Source organism: Emydura macquarii, unplaced genomic scaffold (assembly GCF_026122565.2).
Source record: "Emydura macquarii macquarii isolate MOO-44397 ecotype Brisbane River unplaced genomic scaffold, CSIRO-AGI_Emac_v2 contig_1451, whole genome shotgun sequence".
Taxonomy (NCBI): Eukaryota; Metazoa; Chordata; order Testudines; family Chelidae; genus Emydura; species Emydura macquarii.
The window spans coordinates 11,767,974-11,792,420 of NW_027131588.1; the positions used below are offsets into that span (position 1 = coordinate 11,767,974).

Below are 24,447 nucleotides of genomic sequence, written 5' to 3' on the forward strand. Positions count from 1 at the left end.
TGCAGGAATCCATCTAAAATTTCAATTCTGCAGCTGCCTCTGCCTCTTCCTGGTAACAGGATGAACGAACCCTACTCCCAAAAATCCAAACACCCACGAAGTCTCGGGAAGGGTCCAAAATCTAGATCTGGATTTGAATTTTGCAGCTCAGACCCATCTCTACTCATGACAACTCAAGGAAATACCATATAGGGTATCTTTAGGGTCTTCCCGGCCCCTATCATCTCTTGCTCCAAGGTATTGTGACTTCCATATGAGAGAGATAAGATGCGCTTTACATATTTTAAAATTTCAAGGGTATGATCATTAAATCAAGTGTCTCCGATCTCTAATGTTTAGATTAATTGAACCTCTCTGACATGTAGTCCCTCAGGTTTTGAATATTAAAAGTTCAGAAAAATTTACCATACAAGAAATGTATTTTTCATTGAAGATACCAAGACAAAAACAAAGATGCTATTCTTCAGAACTCCCTGTCATGTTTCATCAGCAATGCTTTTTTGATGCTATGCTGCTTAGGAAGTAAATTTGTTTTCAACATTCAGACACTGTTACTTGGTGTTAAGCATGTCGCCTATGAGGGCAAACAACTTTCCTTACAATTGAAATATTTTTTCCCTCTGCAAAGGTTGCAAGGACATTTGATTTGATTCCTGATTTTTTTATAATCAAATCAAACACATGTATTCCCGGAAGGCAAAAATATACTTTAATCATATCCACAAAACTACATTAAAATATCATTACGTTTGCCATGTCAAGCAGTCAAAAGTTAGAAAGTACCAGACTTAAGGTTGGCTTTGCATCCTTAGTTTGGCTCTCTTAAGCATATACATCATCATACAGTCTGTAATGAGATGATCACATACTATTTTTTTCCACAGGATATGCCTCATTCAATATACAGGATGGACAATGCTCACTTAATAAGCAGCTATTCAATATTTTGTCTTCTCATTGTTCATTATATGACCTCATGCCTTATTTACTGCACACTAATCAAACTCTGCTCAAGATACAGAATGATTAATTTCCTCAGGGACTTTTCCACAGGGCCCTACTTCCTTTCCATAGGCTTGATCCTGAGAGATAATAAGCCAGCACAAATCCTGTTTAGCTTTCTGGGAGTCATGGATGCTAAGTACCTCATAAGCCTTCTAAGAGTACACACAGAAAGGCATAGGTTTGGTTTCTAGGAATGAATTAATGGTACCAATTCATGCTCGTTAACATGATCTCCATTTACCATTCCCAAGTGGTTTAAGATGTCAGAGTAGCTCAGGTGGAGACCTTTATACTTTTCTTTTTTTTTCAAACCACTAAACTTGCAGATGACTTCTGACGAATTCAGTCTCAGCACCTTTTTGCATGAGGACTGTCCCTTTTAATTCTGCTGCCCATTCCCATGAATAATGTAAAATGCCCTGTTATTAGCTCTGTTATGAAACAGCTCAGGAAAAGAGGAGGAAGCTAATACTATCACTTCTGAGGATTTTTTAAATTATTATTATTCATTGTGACTTGTCTGGTAACTTCCTTCACTGTTCTTCCACTGAGGCGTCACTTTGTATTACAGAATTCCCCCTTTATCCGCACACCCTCTTAATAATGCTGTTTGGGCAGATGTCCCACATTCAGCTCCTCTGAAAACTAGTAGGATCCACAGCTCTTGTTTTTAACTTAATTCTTATTCTGGTGATCGCAGTGATTTAGAATAATGTGAACCCCCCAGCCCACTTCTGCTACTAGCTAATGTTACAGAGATTCCACAAGGAACCTTTGCTCTGGGGACCTGATTAATGGGACTTGGCTTCGGTTATGATTCGCACTGGGTTTCTTTTTTCTGGAGCTGCTCCAACAGCAACACCACTAAGGGCAGAAATTCTGCCTTCATTTACACATGTACAAGCCCTCTGACGTCTGTGAGGTTCCAAAGATACAAGAGAGTCCAGGACTCGGTCCATGGTGCTCTTTACTAAAGAGTCACAGGGCTCTCTACAATTAAATGTGCTGAGCAGCTTCCTTTGACTTCGGTGGATGCTCAGCACTTCTGAAATTCACTCTGCACTGAGTGGCATGGGAGAAACTCTCCTTGAGACAAACGTGTGGCAAAGGGAGTAGGGGACAGGTGAGTACATGAAGGGGAGGCAACAAGGTGTATCTGAGAGTATTTGGGCAGCCTGGTGTGTGTGTGTTCAAAAGGATGCTGTACCTTTCTTTTGCCCTCCTGCAGCAGCACAGCAAGGTTAGGAGCATCTCTGGAGCAGTTTACTATAACCAGGAAGGAGACACCCCCCCCCCCATCTCTGTAAATCAGAGCAAGAGATGGAAGTGGCCCTTCAGGAAACCGGGAGATTCTCCTCTTTCCAGAAGTGCTGCTGAGTCTATTTGTTGAAAGGATGGGGAAAGGCAGGATAGAATCATGTGAACAGACACGGGTTGCTGTCAATATCACCATCTCAGTTGGCGGACGGCTCCTTCAGGTTGCTGTGTGTGTGCATGTGCATTTGCAAAAACTGGAAGAATTTAAAAAAAAAAAAAAAAAATCCTAAATCAGCAGGGAAACTGGGACAGGACCTGAAAGCAGGGTGATTCCAGGATTTCAAAGGCAACTGGCCATCTTAATTGTGACAAGTATATAATAAAAAAATTAAAAAGTAAATAAAATAAATAAGCTACTTTCAAAGGGTGACACAGATAGAGCATTTTGAATGGCAAATGCACTCTGTAACTGGGGGGAGTGGAATAGCTACACCAAGCTTTGGTTCCCATTGTGTTGACATTGTAAACGGGGTGACTTAAGAAACCTATTTATGTAGATGTTAAGGGATGGCTGCAAATTAATTGCAAAAGATCACTCAAGTATACTGGACCACATCCATTCAAGGCCTTATAAATAAGAGGAAGAGTTTTGAAATCCATGTGAAACTGTACAGGGAAGGAAGTGTACAACCTGACTGTAAAATAGAAGTGATACATACATGCGAATAGATGCAAGCTGCAGCATTCTGAATAATCTGCATCCTTGAGATAATACAATTGGAGGCTCTAGAAAATAAAGAATTATAGTAATCCAGCTTTGAAAAAACAAGGGCATTCGGCAGCAGCTCTAAACCTGTCCTGCTGAACAATCTTAGCCTGCTGATACTGGGTGAATGATAAAGTTATGTTTAAATCACAGATTGAAAGTGCATAGCCATTCATAAATTTGAGGACAACATTACACCCAGGCTTTTCATGTTGGAGGGTGGAGTCAATAGAACACTGTCATGCAAAATTACCAGAGAGGGAGTGCTGTTCATCTGCAATGCTTTGAGACGATATTTAAAACTTCCTTTTCAGATCAGTTCAGATTCAGACAGTTGCGGAACTTTGAAAACAATAACTTGTAATCAGCTGAGCAAAACTGAGTCCGCACCACATAGTGGGTAAGTATTTGGTGTGGAGGAAGGGGAGGAGAGACGGTCTTGTGGTTAAATCCTGCATAGATTAAAGAGCTCTGGGTATATTTTCTGGCTCTGCACTTCCTGTGTCATTTTGAGTAAGTCCCAACGTCCATGTGCCTGAATTCACCATCTGTAAAACGGCGATAATAATTCTTACTGTAACTGGGTGCTGACCCCTGGCCAGCCCGTCACTCCAGCCCAAATAGTGGAGGGCAGCAGAACTGGTTAGCTGGGCTGTGGACTGATTGCCTGAGGGGAGGCAGCTGTCAGCCTACACAGGCTAAGCAGTTGCCCGAGAGCTTGATTAGACATGGGGCAGCAGTTGCCCAGCTGACCCAGAAGGGTTTATGTGCCGGCCCAGAAGGGAAGAGGAGGGGAGCAGAGAGGGGAAGGAAGTGCGGAGATTCTGCCTGTCTCCCTGAACCACCCCCGAGACTGCTGGCCCAAGCAAAGCACTATAAGGTGGTGGGGAATTCACGTGCACTTTGTAAATAAACACACTGGTTACTGCGTTGAAGCCGGAGGATCTTCAAGTCCTTTGTTGTCCAGAGGGAGACTGAAGCAGACGGGCTGCGGCAGAGAACCCCTTGCACTTACTTTCTCTCACTCTTTATCCATCCATTGTGTGTATTTAGATTGTAAACTCTTTGAAGCAGGGACTGTCTGTTACTAAGTACCCATCACAATGGGGCCTTAATTTCAGTTATGGAATCTATTAATGCATTACAAGTTATTAATAATAATTAATAATAATAATAATTTGAGGATAAAATTAATGTGCACCAGTAATAGGTTGACAGTGTTTACCCTCTGGTCCCTATGGTAAATTTACTGCAGGATTATTACACTTTCTAACGCTTCCTGTAACAGGCTGGAATCTGTGTAAGATTAAAAATTAGAGATTGGCATCTCTCACAAACTATATTTTTGAGTTCACAAACATGTTTTCCCTATAATTTAAACCCATTTTCCCTCAAAGATGAGTCCATCTTTTGAGGAACACTCAAAGTGTTTTCCTTGCTAAAGAGAGTTACTTAGTGGACCCAAAATACCCTCTTGTCCTCTTCCATCTTCATTCATGTGGGTGTGGGTGAGGAGAGAGAATTTATTTTCCACTAGATTTTCCTCTTCCCACTGCTTCTCCTTATTTTTATTCCATTGGACATTCTTTTCTGTGCTCATTCACTATTTCTTCTTTCACCATCACCCACAAGCAGAAAGAGACTCCAGTAATATTCAAAGTTAAGTTCTAATTTCAAAACCGACAATGCTAAAGTAAGCCAACCTTTAATGAAAATCCAGATTTCATTTCTCTCTGGGCCAGATTTTGGTGACCTTAAACGCAAAGAATAGCAATTTACTCCTTAAGTAATGCCAATGAAGTAAACACAGAGTACAGTACTATTCAGTGTAAGGGCATCAGAACCTGGCATATACTTGACTAAGTATAAGCATTAAGGACTACAAAAGGTTGTAAAATCAGATCTCCAGGGAACATCACTTTGCTGGGATTTTCCAGTGCACCCTGTCTTTTTTGCATCGGTGTTCTAGACTTTTAGGCCAAGAACAGTCTTTATTTGTGCCTCTTATTTGTGCACACATCATTTAACAAAATCAATAAAGCATAATCGTAATGCCACCACAGCAACCAGAAACAGAATGGAGGCTATAGCAACCCAATTAAATCAACATCAAATAATGCAAGAAGTACTATTTAAAATATGCCACAGCTGTACCCCGCAAATAACCCCAGTAATAGGCCATAAGAATGTGAAATGTGATCAATAAGGTCAAATGCGTTTAAGAGATCCAATGACACCAAGAGTGACACAGAATGTGAATCAGGATATAGAAGTGATACTCAGTATGCCCAGCTGCACAAATATCTCATGACATCAATATTTATTCTGTGGAAGAAAATGGGCCTACCGAGAGAGATCATCAGATTTTGCATTAAGGCTCTGGATGTGTCTTGGTCATTCTGCAATTACTGTTTGTCATCATGGAATTAGTTACTCGGATTTCACTTATGACTGCATCTTACATGAAGGCAGCTCAGCCTTTTCCTGGGGTTGTATACAGAACATGGCTGAAGAAAACTGAAGAAAATGTGGCTTCTCTCTTCATGGGGGTTTTGAGCCTAAATTCCCTCCCCACTCTGGGAATTCTCCACATGCCTCCCTGAGAGCTCCCTGCTAATTTGTTCTTTAATGTACTCCCTCCTTACATAAAGATCATATTGAGGGCTACTTCTGAAGCGTATCATTATAGCTGCTCAGATTTCTTTTTTTCCCTGCAAAAATTTTGACTTTTCATCTTTGGATTTCAGCCAAAAATTGAAAGCATTTTGGTTTTTTGGGTGTTTGTATTTTCAATGAAAAGTGAAAATCATCCATGGACAGCAGACCCTTTGCCTGAAAAATACCTGACAGAAAACCTGACAGTCAAAACCTGACAGAAAAATTTCAACCAGCCCTACCCATCTCATGATTGGAAGGGATTATTGCATGGCACATCGAGGTGCGTCTACTGCACTCCTCATTTGGATGAAAGAATCTCTCACAGAGTAACATAAAGCCTAATTAGCAAGTTATTAGCCTGACTCCCTGCTCTCAGTTTTATAACTTAACTCAACAATGCAAATATGAAACAAAACATTTCCTGCATTATCCCATAAATGCTATTAGCAACAACAACAAGCCTGTATAACAGTATCCCAAACATAACATTGCAAATAACTACAGATTTATGGTAGTAAGCACAGCAGCAAAATCTGTGCAAACAGTTTGTGGTGAAACCCCAAACCACACCAAACTCAGTCAAATCTACTCCAGAGGTTTGCTAAACTTTCCAGATGACCTGGGCCCGCCTACAGCACTCCACTGCAGCCATTTGACATTTGCAGTTTTGTTGTACAATCAGGTGAAGCCAGGTGGTGTAAATCGGAGTTTTGCTTTGAGTTTTTGGATACTCAAAGCAAAACAGGGGTGGAGAGAGAACAGGATGCACGAGTGGTTTCAAGAAAGTTATTTCCTGATGATGTAGTTTCACTAGTTCACAACAAAGCACAAGGGGGGCAGGGGCTCAGGCCCCAGTTCAGAGAAACACTTATGCACGTACTTCGCCTGGAGAAGTGCTTACAATCATCCGTATTCAGCAAAGCACCTAGGCACATGCTTAACACTCACTGCTTTCAAACACTTGGTTAAGTACGTTGCTGAATACAGAATAAGCTTGTGCTTCGGTGCTTTGCTGAACTGATGTCTCAGACATTGCTCATTATTACTGATGTTGCCTCCTCTTTAAAGACAGGCCTGCCTGCAACCCACCTCAAAGGTAACTAATTGTTCTGGCTAGCGAAAGCCAGTCTCCTCTGAGCAATGGCAGAATCCACAGGGAACAGAACATTTTCACGAACATCTCAAAACTGCAATGTCTGTGCCTAGGACAGCTGGTGAGCCTATGTTTGAATTAAACAGCTAATGCAGGACCTATGGTTTCCTGGCATAAAAACACATATTGCCAATATTCCTTATCTACGTTCACCAAATAAATATTAAAAACCACACAACCACCTATTCTGCTATTATTTATTTCTCTGAGCCCGCTCTCCACTTCCATTCATGTGCTCGATGCCTCATTTCACATTCTCCCTCCCCCTGCCTCTTCCCCATGGGTTCGCTGCAATTAAACAACACAATTTACACTATGGACCCTGTAGCCAGAGCCCTTGAAAGTCATGTCACATCAGGTCAGACCACAGTGGCAGTGGCAATAATAAAGAGAGATCATAAAAAGATGTAATCACCTTACCATTCATTTTGGCCTCCCGCCATGCTTAGTATGTTGTGAAGTGGACAGCAGTTAAGTGACAGCTCTCCTGTCTTTTAAATGCCTTTCGGCCGAAGGCACAGTCATTTTCATGAGCGCTGCACATTTAACCTTGTCAGGAAACAACCTTTATGGGAAACAAGCCTGGCTAAAAGCAGTTTAAGTTTCCAGAGCCTCATGAGTCCTCTGTGTGCAGCTGCAAGGCCAAGTCATGAAGGGGAACATTGATGGATCACTCTGCATTGTCTTAGTACAGTAACCTAATAAACTCGAGAGGTAAAAGACACCGCTGGTGCAGAGCAACAATAGTTTCCCCTGTATGGATGGTGGAAAATTCAGGTGGTCTTGTCTGTTACCAAGATCTGGGCACTACCTCATCCACTTAATTAACCACTGGGGAATCAGCTACAAAGCTGTTTTGAATACAAAGTAATGGGTCCATCAGGCACAATTAGTGCCCAAGTGAAACGCTGCAGGTTGCATGTAAACTATTGAAGTAAACATTTTCTGATCCTGAAGGGGGCTCCCTTCCTAATTAACCCTTAGAGGACTGAACTATTAGCCTTTCTTCACCCAGGCATTTCCTTATGTGCCATGCTGTTTTTGCTTGCACGTTAAGTCTGCCAGTAATTAGAGGTGGCTTTTCACATAGGTATCCATTACCTGACTGTGCACATGGGCACTACCTATAAAGTCATGCACCCCCCGTGGGCATTCCTAACTGCTAAGTTGATACATTATTCCCATAAGAACCACAGAGCATGATGTAACAGCATCAGGGGAGAAAAAAAAAAGTGATTACGGTAATACAGTGTTCCAGAAAATATTGCTGTGATGGGGAAGCCACATTTCCCGGAAAGAAAAGCACAGCTGCTTCATCAGGGGGAGGATAGAAAATACTGCTGTGTTCCTGGGTCAGGCAGTGGCGAGGGGAGACAGGACCACCGAAACATTTGGAAGTACTGGATTCGTCAGGTATCATCAGCATATGCACGTAAACATTGCAGAAGTAGATATCTGCCCTGTCTCAACACAAGGATACTAAAGACTTGATTCAAAAGTGCAGTGAAGTCAACGGGAGTATCTCATCTCACTTCAGTGGGCTTTGGGTCAGGTCACAGGAGTCTAAGAAGGGTTGCTAGTTCCAGCAGCAGCATCAACTGTCTAGAGAGGAAGGTGCTGTAGACCAGTGTTTCTCAACCTTTTAAGTAGCAAGTACCCCCTAACTTCTGAACATTTTAATAAGTACCCAACACTCAATTTTCCACGGGATTTTATATTTACAGAGTAACGTGAGCCATATGTTGGAAGAAGGGCTGAGTATATAAGGCTGTGATATGACAGATGTCAGATCTAGTGTGGGTAGGGTTACCAGCTTTACACCAGGGGTGCGCAACTCAAGTATGTACCTGGGCTAGAGGTGATGTTGGCCAAAGCTAGGGGGCTTTGAGCGGCCTGCCAATGCTGGGGAATGTAAAGCGCTGTGCTGCATTTTTTGCCATAGATTTGAGAGGAGGAAGAGGCAAGAGAGAGACAGGGAAAGAGGGTAACTGGTGAAATCTGGGGAAGTATACTGCCACCTGCCTCCCAGCTCGGAGCTGGGACCTGGCAGGAAGCGGGCGGCTGCTGCCCGCCTCCCCCAAGAGCCAGCAGCTGCTGCTCGCTTCCCAGCTGGGAGCTCCGACTGGGGCGGGAAGCGGGTGGCTGCGGCGCGCCTTCCCCAAAAGCCGGTGGCTGCCGCCTGCCTCCCAGCTGGGACTGGGCAGGAAGCAGGTGGCTGCATCCTGGCTTCCCGGGACTGTAGCGGCTGCCGCCCGCCTTCCCCAGAAGCTGGGGGCTGCTGCTCACTTCCCAATTGTGAGCTGTGACCAGGCAGGAAGTGGGCTGCTGTCACCTGCCTCCCCTTCGCTCTGTTTTTACCCGGATCCCCCCTGCCTGTGTCTCGTGTACCCCGTACCACAGGTTGAGAAACTATGCCGTAGACAGCTCCTATAGGACTGCACTAGAGCAAACACCTGCTACGTATGAGCATGCTACCCCAACAAAGCTTTTAACATTATTATTTGAATACTGTGGTGATATGCTGATATCATCTTACCTCTTACATAGCACTTTTCACCTGTAGCTCTCAAAGTGCTTTACAAAGGAAGGTAAGTATCATTGTCCCTATCTGATAGATCTGAAAAGGGAAGCAGAGAGAGGAATGACTTGCCTGAGGCCATACAGAAGGCCACGGACAGAGATAAGAGAACCCAGGTCTCCTGATTCCCAGTGTCTAATGTCCTATTCACAGGACGATGCTGACTCACACATCCTCCAGCCCATAGGGGGCATAATGCCTCCAGCCTCCCTAGTTTGTGCAGAAGTGCACCTCTCCTCCCTAAATGCCATAATGAAAAATTCAAATATAAGCCTAGCTACCGGTCGTGTTGTTCTTATTTATTTATGGTTACAGCCACAGTCAGATGAATGGTGTTTGTATTATTAATGCTGGAAATTATTAAATTAAGGCCAGGTTAAAAATTATAGTCAGGCCTGGATTTCATTCTGCAAAATCAAAACAACTCTACCTTAGCGATTTCCTTAAATAATCCTGTTCTGCCATTCTCTTCTAGCACATCCTCTAGTGGTATCTAAGATGATACCAGGTGGGGAGTGGCCTTAATGTATGACAACCTACCGCCTCAAATTCGAAAGCACAGGTGGGGTGTTAAAAGAGCAAAGCTCTCTGCTGGTTTCCAACAACTCTCACAAGGTGTGGCACTTTTCCCCACACTGGTTTGGCCAATTGCCAACTGTGCTGAACTTAGCGTTGAGCTGCAGCAGGCCAGTCTGACATAACGGGTTAACTTTTCATTCATCTCCATACTCCACTGTATAGTCTGTACATAAATTCTACACATTCCATCTTCAGCAGAGAAAGAACGAAGTATGGGGCAGGGAAAAGAAAAAGACATTATAAAGGGACTAAGTGGTTTGGGGCACTGGAAACCTCCCATTTCTGGGTCACCATGTTGGTAGTGACAAAGTTGGCCCCGTCATGGCTGTCAGATGGCCCCTGTGAAATGAGTTGGTGCTCTCAATCCAGTTTCCAGTGAAGTAATATCTGAACTGCAAGTGGCACCACTGTTGGCAGTTTCAAAGAAGACACCAGTGAACAGTTAACTACCCATCCATCCTGAGCAGCCCCTGCCTAGTCAGGGGTGAAGCACACCAGTCAAGCAGTTGGGAAACTGATACTGCTTGTTCTATGGTTAGAGAACTCTTGTTGTTCGGATTGTTAATTCAGTATATTTCAGTACATTCAAATGAAATAAATTATCTTCAAGGAAAAAAAAAGACAATTGTGCATTCTGCGTGATGATAAAATAACAAAAAAGGTGAATTATGTTTATTTACTGTTTATGTCCGGACACCGTGCCATGGTAATGGCTATATTGTACCATGATGTCATGCACTAAGGCCAACAGGGGAACAGATTTCAACAGGGCTCCACCTTCCCCTGAAACTGTATCATGTCATCATGCTCTCTTGGGTGTCAAGCCAGAAACCTGGGTTGGAGGAGCAGTAATCCTGCAATATAATCAGTCATGTACCATAAACAAATTAATACCAAGTCCTGTATGTTCTTGTGCCCCCTCCTGTTTTATATGTAATCTGATGACATTTGTTGAAATGAAAAATCTTGCTTTCTTCTTGGAGAGACTTCTCATCCCCCTGGACTGAGCCTCTTCTTCCCAGAGCCATCAAAAGTGGTCTTTCAAATCTCCATATTTGTCATTGAGAAAACCATTCTGGGACTCCCTAGTGTCCTTGAAATGTACGTCCCAAGGCTAGTCATCATTCTGTTGATACATCTTGAGCAGTAATGTGTTATTCGTATTTCTCCAAGTTCATCAGTGTCTCAGTTTGTTATTCTCACTGTTCCCCAGAATAAAAGAATTTAGTAAAACAATTCATTCTCAACTTCTGCAGTGCATGTACTAAGTAACAGACTCTTCAAAAAATCTTAGGAGAAAAATAGTAACTACATCTAATCACCAGCTTTTCTCCAGAGATTTGGAACAGAATACAGTTGTTGTTAGCTGTTCTAATTTACCTGTTTTTAAAATAATCCCTTTTTGTGCATAATTGCTCAACAGCTCCTTCATTTTGCTTCAAATTTGCACAATAAAAGAGTAGGGGTGTGAGTTTCTTCTCACACCTGTGAAAATCAAGAGTAACTTCACTGAAGTCAATGGAGTTGCACCTGTGTAAGTAAGAGGAGAATCAGGCTCTAGGTGTTACGCAACACATAAGGAAATGTTTGTCTCTACTTAACCCATATCATAGTGGTGCCTGTTACTGTGTTAATGTGGTTCTGAACTGGACTTGACACAGAGACACATGAAAATCTCTATGGCTATGTAAGGTGAAATTTTTTCATGTTAATTATGCAGCCAACCAGGCTGGGAACAATACAAGATTATAATAAAGTCTCTCTAGTAGAGGATCCCCCAGAACAAGTTCAATCAAACTCTCATGCCTTGACCGATCGTAATATGTGATGGGTACAATCTTTTTCCTGCAATCTTTCACACACACACAAAAAGGACCATATGACATGAAGCATGAACAGAACAACAATCGGGTATTGTAGGATCCTAGCATACCTCTTTTACCAGGTGGCAGTTCACGTATGCTGCTCCCACAACAAAGAGATTCATGAAATGATTATATAGACACATTTTAGCTTTACAATTTTGTGAGATGGGAGGTGGACAAAAGTTAAAAGCATCATAACCAGTAGGTCATCTTTCTCCTTATAAATGATACATAGATCTTCTATAATTCCATACCAAACTGATTAATTTACAACGGGGGAAAAAAAAAAAAGAATTTTCACTGAGTTTGGAATTTAAATACCAAAAGTTGTTTTTTTTTAAAAAAACCCAACTCTTATCAAATGGATATCTCTAGTCCAAGAATTTGAGAACATATTTTATTGACTACAAGATAAAATAATGAAACACCCACTTTGTCACAGAGTTAGACAATCTCCCCTTCTACAAACTTTCTGACTATACAGAATGGAACGAATGTATACACTAGCTTTCCTCAGATCAACAAATGCAATGCACAACATGGCTACGGAATAGAAGCAATTTAACAGCACAGTATACAGTACAAGCTCTACCTCTTAGACTTGGACTTTCCTGCTACTGCTGTTTGATGTGACAGAGAAGTAAGAAGAAAGGATTGGCATTGCCTCTCATTTGTTAGCCTGCTATCATCCTTTAAAAGATTACAGTCATTGGTGGGATAAAGGTAAGTTTGAGATTCCGGATCTCTGCTAGCCATCATGCATCCTTTTAAGACTACCATGCCAAAACTTGAATGTCTAGAAAGCCTAATAGGATACATCCTTGTTATAGAGTGTCATGACTGATATTCTCCTGTACATGTTAGTCCCTAACAATCATATGAATTGTCTTTGATACCTATGAGATCATCTCTACTGAGATCTTCCTGAATGCCCCAGACACACAAAGACCTAAAAAAGTCATTTAATATCAATGGGAATATTTATATGTTTTAAATGATTTTTCAGATCTTCGCTATGTATCTTTCTAAACGTGGACATACGTGGTACCTGAAAAATTAAATTATTTCAGCCCGGCTTATGTAGTTATCTGGAGCTCCTATTGCTGCTGCTGCTGCACTAAATTAGGCCAATGAAATCTTTTCAGTTTGGAACTTGCAAGACTGGCTGCACCAACGTTGCAACGTATGATATGAAAGCTAACTTTAATCCTCCCCTAAAATATATATATGAAATGTATTGAATGCTGCTGAGGGCTGACATTAATGTCTGGAAGCAAAGCAATGAATGAAAAAACTTCTGCTTCTAAGTTCTTTCCCCTCTGGCTTTACCCAAATGTTTACCTTGAGATTTCTGAGGACACAGTCATCCATGACCTCCTGGCTATCACCGCTTTAGAACAGCATAGAAACCACTCACAGAGTGGAGACGTCTTTGACAGTCTGTTTATTGCTGTAGTCTAGAGGAAAGATGCACCGGTGCAGCAGAGCTTGCCAGCTATGCTACAGTTAAAGGTTTGTCCATGTTTCCATTATACACTCTTATTTTCAGGGGTTTATAACTCAGCCATAAAAAATCACTTCAGTCAAACTCAGCACCCGAGATATAAGCCGTGCATTAGAATGGATTTATACCTTAGATAGCAAGGGCTCAAAATAAACATTCGGGTCCACCAGGCCATTTCTCACTCACAACCGGGGGAATTTTTTTCTTTTGTCTTTTCTAACTTGTCCATATATAAAGGATGCTAATGGCTCCTTCCTTCAGAGGCATTATGGATGTGAGCACAAAATAATCACCTCTGAAAATGCACAAATACACATTTTACCCGATGGGTCTTCTAACAGCCTATTTAGTAAATACATGGAATAAACCACAAGGACATTTCCCTCCCTCCCCCAAAAGGCTAATATTAACTGCAATCTCAAATCCTAAAATTTGCAATCCACAAGAAGTAATACATCGATATGTATATACATTATTAGCAATTCAGCACCTCCTGCAGTTGCTCAGCACCTTGCAGGATTGAGCCCAATTAAGGTTAACATATATCTTTGGCATCTTCATTATTTATTCTATGCTGTCCAATGCATTATAGAACTAGAGAAAGGAACCATCACTACCCTAGACACCATAAAATCCAGTTTAAACATCATCATGCTGTCAGAGATCACTAGCACTGGATAGAGAATATTGAGAATTTTAAAATTTCAATGGAAAATTGAAAAAAGAAAAATCAAAACAAATTTTCACTGAAATTTTTGGGATTTGGTTTGTTATGTCATGTATGCATCTTATTACTTTCAATTTTTCATTTTAATTTTGAAACAATATTTTTTCTCTGCTTTTCTAATCTTTACTCAGCTCCTGTGTATTCCTGTGCCTGACAGACATCAGAAACAAATCTACAAAACCTGATAATTCGATGCTGACAACTTGTTGAAAAGGGGACGGGGGGAGATGAAAGAAATAAAAGAACCACACAAATTAAGGTTAGATACTATAATGTGTTTTGTTTAGGACTACCACTGAAATCTGACTGGAAGCTCCAGGTGGTGCAGAATATAGAAATCTTCCTAGCATTGGCCAGGCTGATATAAGCACATAACACTCCTGTGATAAAAATCTTTGTACTGCCTTTTTTTTTTACTCTCAAAGACTATTCATAATGATTTTGGATCCTGCCTGGAGCTGAGCATTCTGGGCCCGCAAAGCACTTAGGTACGTTGTTAACTGTGAGGAGGAGAGTTGTCTCCTTGACTTCACTGTGACTACTCTGGTGTTCAAAGTTATGCACGTGCTTAAGTGCTTTCCTGGACAAGGGCTGCTCACTCCCAATCATTGGCAACTATGGCCAGGTCTACACTTACCTTGAAATTAAGCGGCAGTTGACGGGAGTTATGCAAGCTACGCAGAGTAGCTTGCGTAACTCCTGTCAACTTCGTAACTCCTCTTCTACGGGGCGTCTTCAATGCGCTGTGCCAACAGGAAATGCATTCCCGTCAACGCAGCGCCACACCACTGGAGGGGGTGGTTTCAATGCGTGAACTTCTGGATCGATTGAGCGGGTCTTCACTGTCTGCTCAATCAATCCGGATAGATTGATCTGACGGCGGTGAATCTGCCGCCGTCTCTGAAGGCATACCCTATCTTTAAGGTCCTGAATGTTCTGGGAGCCAGCAATTATTGTTTGTATTATGATATTGTAACGCTGAGAAGTTCCAACTGAGAACATCACGCATTATGCTAGACGCTGTATACACACATAATAAAAGGCAGCCCTTGCCCTGAAAAGCTTACAGTCCAAATAAACAAGGCAGACCAAGGGTGAGCAGGGAGACAGAGGCACAGATGGGTGAAGTGCTTTACTCTAGGTCACAAAGCAAGTCAGTGGCAGAGTCTCGATTAGAACCCAGGGCTTGGGAAATATCCACTAGATCTTGCTGTCTCTCTCTTATCTGGAAGAGAGACCCTCACCCTCTCAAGGCAGCTACAAATCACCTGGGAGGCTCTTGCCATTGGTCTCACAGGGTAGGTCTACACTGTCATTAGACACCGGTGGCTGGCCTGTGCTAGCTGACTCGGGCTTGCGGGGCTCAGTCTGTGGGGCTGTTTAACTGCAGCATGAACGTCCAGGCTCAGGCTGCAGCCCGAGTTCTGGGATCCTCCTGCCTGGCAGGGTCCTAGAGCCTTGGCTCCAGCCCAAGTCTGGACATCTACTCTGCAATTACATCTTACAGCCCTGCAGGCTCAGCCCTGCGAGCCAGAGTCAGCTGGCACTGGCCAGCCGCAGGTTTTCAAACGAAGCGTGGACACATACACCGATGAGAAAATCCAGTTGTAGGAGCAGAGTTCACTCCCTTATGTAATTGGCTTCCCTTGATGGCCCGCAAGCTGGTTTTTATTGGGTTTTGCTTGGGTCTAATTTTTTAAAGTCATTTTCTCTTTGTTTTCATTTCTGACGAAAGGAAAGGGTTTGGTTTTTTTTTAATGCTACCCAGTGTGTGTGATTTTAAGTGTTAATATTTTTTAAAAACAAATTAACTATCTTTAGTCAAATCACAGAGTGAAAATGAATTGTGTTCAACATAATTGGCAGGCATCCTAAGCAAAGAAAAAAGAGATGAGATTTGTTCTCGGGTAATCTGAATTGTTTAGATTTAGTAGCACTGTGAACATATTTGAACTGTACTCTCTTTTTATACAGCAACTTATTTCCTGATGGACTTACTTCAGCTTTACAAGCCCAATTCTGATGCAGCAAAGGGTAAAATTTTGCTTAGGATAAAATATGTCATGAAATTTTACAATTTTTTATTTCTATTTTATTTCCCTGCTATTGGCAGGGAAAAGTGGAATCACTTCCTCTTATGTGAAGTAATATAAAGTAATGTAATTAATACTTTACCCTATTCTAAAAGCAGAATTTTACCCTATATGAAAAGCAGCATTTTGCTTAGGATAAGACGTCATGAAATTTGACAATTTTGTATTTCTTTCTTGCATACAGATTCCGCCTGCCTGAATTTAGGATCTATCAGCATTTCGAATATGTCCAAACGCTGCGGCTCCGATCATGCAAGCTCCTCCACCAAGGCGGAGCCCTGTGCCTGTGCGGAACCCTACTGGCTTTAAGGGAGTACCACAAGAGTACAGAGATCTGCTGAAGTGGAGCAGAGTGCAGGATCGGGCACAACTAAGGCCTGATCCTGGATCATGATCTTCATGGATGGACATCTGGGCCTGAGTGGAGCTCCACTAAAATCTTTCCTTCCAAAAGTTTGCTCTTTTATCTGGAATTAAATTCTTCTCTGCATGTTACAAAGGATGAGGATGGATTAGTGGAATGAATGCTGCATTGCTATGCCTTGCCTTCAGGAGCATCTACTTAAAATGAGCATGTTAAGAAATCAGGGAAGGTATTCAGCTAAATCTCTCTCCATCCCGACTGAACACGATTCCTTACAGTATATACAGTGTTACTCTCCCAAACAAACCTGAACAGACTATGACCATGATTTCAGAGAAAGAGTGATATTTTCCTTTTAAACACAGCTAACCTTCAGAAATCATCCTAAGGATACAGTATACTGGTCATTTTTGGCTAGCTTTTCCATACAGATCGCATTCAGCTTGACATGCAGGTACTGCGACTGCAAGCTGAGACTCATGAAGGACTGCTACTGTTTCAAAGTTCATAAACGTTCAGTGAAGGATCACGTTGAAAAAAACAACACCTTTTAGAATATCCAAATGTGAGATATTAAAAATACAGAGGCTTTCATAAACAAAAACCCAGTTCCCTACCACCACCCACCTATCACAGAGATATTAAAAGTTCCTGTCACATTTTATTCTGCAGTGTACTGCAAAACATTGCACAAGCGTCTTACAGCACTGAAGGCATTTTCTGTTCTTCTGTATTGCACAACCTATAGCTCTTAATATACAGGATTGCTTTTAAAGATGCATGTTATGGACTGTGAATGATTTGAGTAAAATCCTATGACCTGATTCTAGAGAAGCTGAACAGTAACTCCATCATATCCTAGCAGCTCCCATGGTATTCCGTGGAAGCTTAGACCCTCCGGGAGATGGGAGGGAGAAGGGGAAAAGAATCAGGCCACTAACATGCATCTTCTGTAGAAGAGACTGAGAATTAGCCAAAAAGCAATATTTCTATTTAACCTATCAGGGGAGTGTTTGTTCAAGATAGCAAATTAAAGGATTGCAGAACTGCAGATAAATTATAAACGTTATTTTACCTCATTCTCTACAAGGCTATTGGCAGGGAAAAGCTTCCTCTTATGTAAAGTAATATTTTACATGCACGTGTTAATATTTTACTTCATATGAAAAGCATACGAAAGCAGATAGACGTTTTAGTTGTAATCACACTGTTGTCCTCTTTTCAACATTTCTATCTGTTCTTTTCACATCTTAAAATTATTAGGCCCCATAGAGTAGATTTATACAAGCTGAGGATCTGGCCTGGTATGTACTGTGGCTCTGTTCCCATTGAGAATCCATGGCAATTCTGCAGTTGATTTTAACGGGAACAAAATCAGGTCCTCTATGGTAGAAAAACTTTGCTTTTAAGGAGGGCTTTAAAAAAATAGATTAAAAAAATATGTGAACTGTTGAGTGCTGTCTTAAAGGGGGTGAGACAGGGACACGGTTTCAGAAGTTGTTTGCTAAAAGGCATGAACTCAAGAACAGTCAGCCCTGATAACTCACTTACGTTTTTTCTACTTAATATAATATTTTAACATTTGTGTGGCTGAAATGAGAGCTTTGCACAGGCAATTCAAACTCTGGTGCGCAAGCCACTGTAGGCTGGCATGAAACAGAGCAGCATGCCCTCCTCCAATTACCTAGTCAGGCCTGCTTCCAGCTCACCTTGGAGCAGGGCAGATCTAAGGGGCAGCACAATCAGCAAATGCTGACTGGTTCCCCCCCGCCCTACCCTTGATGAGCTCTTTGGAACATTCTAACCTGTGTAAACCAAAGGGCTGCTGGCTGTGCATTCAGTCCCAGGTCCTGCTCCTTACCCTCGCTTGTCTAGGGGACTGACTTGAACATCAGCTCTCAGCAGCTGACTTGCCAGTTGGAAGCACTCGAGGGCTGTGCCCAGGACACTAGAGTGAAGTCTGCAGACCCGCCCTTCCCATTTCCCTGGCTCTGCCTCCAGCACTCCGCTCAGTTAGTGGAATGCTGCAGGGTGCAGATTGCCTCTGCCCAGCCTGGCTGACCCTCCCTTCCTGGGATGCACGTGGCAGTGTGTGCAAAACAGGAGAAGAGTGTGCTTTTGTTGCAACCATGGCTCAGCAGCACCCTTCCTCTTAATAAACTGAACTGGTGGCGCAAAGAGGAGGGAGAGAGAATGGTGATTAGGGGGCAGAGACAATAGGGTAAGGGAGAACTGGAGAGGGCTGAGGGAACTGAGACAAGGGCTCAGAGAAAGCGGCGGAAGAAAACTGGGGGAGGAAGCCATAGGGCAGTAGTTCCCAAACCGTGGATCACAACCCCAAATGAGGCTGCGCCATCAGCAGATGGGGGTCACGGCAATCCCTAGTGTGCAGAGGATGCCATCATAGACAAATTAGAGGATTGGGCCAAAAGAAATCGGATGGGGTTCAACAAGGACAAATGCAGAGTCCTGCACTGAGGACGGAAGAATCCCATGCACTGCTACCGACTGGGGACCAACTGGCTAGGCAGCAGTTCTGCAGAAAAGGACCTGGGGGTTACAGTGGACAAGAAGCTGGTTATTAGTCAACAGTGTGCCCTTATTGCCAAGAAGGCTGATGGCATATTGGGCTGCTTTAGTAGGAGCATTGCCAGCAGATCAAGGGAAGTGACTATTCCCCTCTCTTCAGCACATTTGCAGTACTGTGTCCAGTTTTGGGCCCCCCACTCTAGGAAGATGTGGACAAATTGGAGAGAGTCCAGCGGAAGGCAACAAAAATGATTAGGGAGCTGGAGCACAGGACTTATCAGGAGAGGCAGAGGGAACTAGGTTTGTTTAGTTAGCAGAAGAGAAAAGTGAAAGGGGATTTGATAGCGGCCTTCAACTATCTGAAGGGTGGTTCCAGGGAGGATGGAGCTAGGCTGTTCTCAGTGGTGGCAGATGACAGAACAAGGAGCAATGGTCTCAAGTTGCAGTGAGGGAGGCCTAGGTTGTATATTAGGAAAAACTTTTTCACTAAGGGTAGTGAAGTGCTGGAATGGGTTACCTAGGGAGGTGGTGGAATCTCCATCTTTAGAGGTTTTTAAGGTGTGGCTTGACAAAGACCTGGCTGGGATGATTTAGTTGGGATTGGTCATGCTTTGATCAGAGGGTTGGACTAGATGATCTCCTGAGGTCCTGTCCAACCCTAATATGCTATGATTCTAAGATCTTCCATGCTGTTCAGGCTCCAGGCAGAAAATATTTCATTAAAATGGGGTCATGATGGTAAAAAGTTTGGGAACCCCTGCCATTGGAGGAAGAGGGCTCAGGGATAAAAGAATTAGGAGGGGATATAGAGGCAAAGAGGAAATATGGTAGGCAGGGACTGATAATGAGGTCCCAAAAGAGGTACAGAAAGAAGACAATAGGAGTAAAGACACAAAGGAGGAGGTGCACTTGTGTGTGAAGAGGGAAGTCCAATGCGGGAGAGGAGTGTGGGTGGATGGAATGGAACGGCAAAGGGAATGGCTGGTTTGCTCTGCAGGAATAGAGGTGCCAGCATCTGCTTCACCCACTGCCCCATTTTCAGGGCTGGGGACAGGGAACAGACACGGGTAACTTATGGAAGGAATGGAGCTCAGAGAATCCTTGTAAAAGTGAGGAGGGAAAAAAGATGGGGGAGCCTTGAGAAACAGGGATAGAAAGAAGACAAAATACATTGGGGGCTTTAAAGCAAGTGAAGGAAAATGAATCTAAAGGGAAAAGGTGAGAAAGATTAGGGGACTTTTCAGCTTGGAAAAGAGATGACTGGGGGGATATGAAAGGGTCTATAAAATCATGACGGGTGTGGAGAAAGTAAATAAGGAAGTGTTATTTACTCTTTCTCAAAACACAAGAACTAGGGGTCACCCAATGAAATTAATAGGCAGCAGGTTTAAAACGAACAGAAGTAAGTATTTCAACACACAATGCACAGTCAACCTGTGGAGCTCCTTGTCAGAGGATATTGTGAAGGCCAAGACTATAATGGGGTTCAAAAGAGAACTAGATAAAAGTTCATAAAGGATAGGTCCATCTATGGCTATTAGCCAGGATAGGCAGGGATTGCAGTTTGCCAGAAGCTGGGAATGGGTGATGGGATGGATCACTCGATGATTACCTGTTCTGTTCATTCCCTCTGAAGCACCTGGCACTGGCCACTGTCGGAAGACAGGATACTGGGCTAGACTGACCATTGATTTGACTCCGTATGGCTATTCTTATGACTTGGGAAAAGGGGAAAGATCAGAGAAGGTTTTTTGAGGAGGAAGAGAGAGAGAGAGAAAAGGAGATGGGATAGCCAGGCAACAGAAGGAAGAAAAGAAAGGGCACAGGGACAAAATGGAGACAAAGAGAAAAGGCAGAACAGGAAGCAAAGGAAAGAAAACTGAAGAAAGAAGGCAGCAGGTGCAAAAGGAACAAGAGAAAAGGAATGCGGAAGGGGGGAGGAGAGAAAACATCAGGTAGAGAAGAAGAGAGAGATGGGGGGGGGGGGAAGAATGAAATGAAAGGGGGAGCAAGAGCTAACAATTTTTAGTGGTGTGTGGATTTTATTTATTCAGTGTCCTAATTTTATTGTATTATTCATAGAAAGCCACTGGGTTAAATAGTCCCTTAAGGAAATATAACAAGACAGGATCTTGTCCTGAAGAGCTCACAACCTAAACAGAAAAAAATACAGCAAGGAAGGGTGGAAGGAGTGCAGCCTGAAGAGAGTAATTGAAGCAGTTAGATCAGACAAGGTCAGCCTTGAAGGGAAGGAGATTTTTTTTTTAACGGGAAATGTATTATTATTCCATACTGTGAGGTAAATTAAAGGATTATGAGGTGAAGGAAATACATGGTGGGTTGTTGTTGCCAGAACGTTAGCTGGAAAAAAAAAGGTTATAAGGGGATTTGAAAGAGCAGAGGGAGGCTGTTTGGCATCATGGACTAGGAGGAGGTTGTTCCAGGTGGAGGAAGAGGTGTGAAACAAGGGTAGTGGCAAAACAATTCCTAGGAGGGTGGAAGAGTTATGGCTGGATGTATCTCACCCGAATGAAAAACAACAAGTCACTAAAAGGCGCAGTCGTAGCAAAGAGGCAGTGTGCAGAGCCTTGCAAAGTGAGGCTGATATTTGAAATGGGGGTGGAATGGGATCAGAAGCCAGCGGAGGGAACGGAGTGTGCCTGTGTGTAGAACTGTGTCTGACATGATTAGTTTAGGCAGCAAGGAAGATAATTTTAGCTGAAGTTGAATGGACTGGAATGGGAGGAGGTCAGAGACAAGATAGCTAGAGAATATGTTGCATCATTTCTATAGCCGATGTTCCATAGCCCGTGGTGGGTCTTGTTATTTGAGCCCGAGTTCATTTGCGCACAGCACTCTTATCCATAAATTGAGCCTGCCTTGTTCATATGCATTGAACCTACTTACTGCTTCATCTGGGACAGGAGACGACTTTTAACTGTCCTGAGCAAAATTCATTCCCCTAACACAACTCTGCAGTGAATGACTGCAATGGAATTATAACAGAGGTGAATTTGCATCACTATATGTTAGTACCATGGCTGAAAAGGTGTTGGATAGGAACCTGTAGTCCAGAGGAGGAAGTAAGACATGAAGATGTCTTTTAATTTTGTCATGAAATGGAGACAAGAGATGGCAATCTGTGGATGGGAAGTGGATAAAATATTAATTTCAATATGTATTTATTAACTCTTGCTTTAAAACAAAGAAAATGGTAGGTGGGAGGAGAGGGCAAAATGCTCTGTCTTTTTAGCTAATACATGCATTTAATTGGTCTGAAAACAGGAATTAAGAATGAGACCCTGCAGCTGGAAGGCGAAAATGTAAGAGTATTTTTTAACCATGCTGTTTCACATCATGCTCACGGCAGCTTTGATGCAGTGTCAGAGCTGAAGCCTCTCAAAACAACATCAAAGCAGAAATGAGTGCATTTTAAGGTAACAAGGGACTTTCATCTTTTCTGAAGCTGAGGAGGTTAGCAAGGTTGCTTACCAAAACTTGTTTAATTTCTACCAACTGTGACTTTCTAACAAGTTTTGGAAACTATCAAGCAGCCTTCAGGAAGTGCTGGAAGGCAGAAATATTCACCCAGGCCTTTGTCTGAGGCCTGGTCTACACTGGCGGCTTGGGTCGATTTAAAGTCCCTTCATTTGAATTAATTACTCCCATGTCTACACTGGCATCACTGTTAATTCGAATTAAGGTGCCTGTAAAATTGAATTAATAAGACCACCTCTGCAAGTGGCGTAGTGCCTAATTCGAATTTGTTAATTCGAATTATTGTCAGTGTAGATGCAATAGGACTTAATTCGAATGAATTGACCTCTAGAATGTATCCCATAATGCTCCATTTTAAAGTCCCCTCCCCTCAAGCAGCCCCGGGAAGATCTGAATCTTCATTTTCTGTGCTTGCTGCCAACATGGAGAGAGCTTTCCCACTGTTCTCAGCATGTCTACTGCAAAGCCCAAACGCGCTCCAGCATGGAGTCGACCAGAGGTCTTAGACCTCATCGGGCTGTGGGGCGAGGAGTCTGTTCTGGCTCAGCTCAGAGCCAGCAAAAGGACTCTGGACATTTATGGGAAGATATCCGTGGGCATGCTGGAGAAGGGACACAAGAGGGACGCTCAGCAGTGCAGAGTCAAGATCAAGGAGCTGCGCCAGCCATATCAGAAAGCCAGGGAAGCTAACAGCCGCTCTGGCGCCTCTTCCAAAACATGCAGGTTTTATGATGGGGTGCATGCTATTCTTGGGGGTGATCCCACCACAATGCCTCCATGTAGCATCGATATCTCCATTGCTTCACAGTCCATGAACAATAAGGAGGACCGCGTGGATGAGGAGGAGGAAGATGTGGAAAGCAGGGAGCATAAGAGTGGGGTGTCCGTTCTCCCAGAAACTCAGGACTTATTCTTGACCCTTGAACAGTCCACCAGCACACAGGACAGCACAAATGATCCTGTGGAAGGCACATCTGGTGAGTTTTCTTTTTTATTAGCATTTCTGTCCTAGTACATTGGGTGTGGGAGGCACGAGGGGGATCTCAGGCGTTTCATTGCCTGTACTGGGTGATAACCCAGGGCTCAGTTATTTCATGTGTTGAGAAACGCTACGTTTATCACCACTTGTTATAACGTGGGAAATTTAATGTATGTAATCTGTTATCCTTCCCTCAGCTGGAAAAACTTTTCAGGGGAAGGCTGCCTTGTTCCTTCCTCCACAGCAGGATTTTTCTCTGCAATCAAGGTAGCCAGCATCATGGCTTCCTGTGTTTTAAGCACTGTCTCCTCCCTCACCCCCCATACACCACGCTGTCCGCAGTTGGTCTTTGTAAGGGTTTGAAATCCGAGCACACATTTCCCCCCCACCCACAACAAGCCGTCCGTAGTTGGTCTGAATCCAAGCATAGCTTTCCCCCCCACCCACAACAAGCCGTCCGCAGCTGATCTCTGTAGGGGTTTGAAATACAAGCTGAGAGAGGAAATGATTTGCTAGATACATTGTTTCATGGTCTAATTATTTAAATAGTAACATTTGTATCACTTTATTCACTATGCTACTTGTGGCTATATTGTTTCATGGTTAATTATTTAAAGAGTAATGTTTGTATCACTTTATTCACTATGTTACTTGTAGCTACATTGTTTTATGGTCTCCTTTTTGAAATAGTAACATTTATATTACTTTCTTCATTATGCTAACTCTGTCTCCCCTGCTATTTTTCTTTCATTCTGTAGATACCTCTGCACTGGACTGACCCTTAAGAAATGCTGCGGACAGACTGTCTCAGACTAGAAAAAGGAAAAAAAAACCCAAAAAAACGTTCAGAAATGACATGTTTTCTGAGCTAATGACCACCTCAACATCCGCA

The 24,447-nt window shown here is 42.8% G+C and overlaps 2 protein-coding genes across 11 annotated transcripts in view; one reads left to right on the plus strand and one right to left on the minus strand.

The window, feature by feature from the left end:
- The window catches only part of LINGO2 (leucine rich repeat and Ig domain containing 2), an 805,515-nt gene that overhangs the window by 68,604 nt on the left and 712,464 nt on the right, over window positions 1-24,447 (minus strand). The window contains exon 10 of one of the 10 annotated variants that reach the window (XR_010920756.1): window positions 11,067-11,198. The exons of the other annotated variants lie outside the window; for them this stretch is intronic. The gene's annotated coding sequence lies outside the window, so the exon portion shown is untranslated. Of the gene's footprint in view, window positions 1-11,066; window positions 11,199-24,447 lie in introns of those variants that run through there. 10 annotated transcript variants of the gene reach the window in all.
- Window positions 23,052-23,588, plus strand: LOC137156605 (zinc finger and SCAN domain-containing protein 20-like; the record flags this gene model as incomplete). Its single annotated transcript, XM_067553486.1, has 1 exon — window positions 23,052-23,588. A coding segment is annotated over one exon (537 nt), but the record flags the coding sequence as incomplete, so codon positions are not given.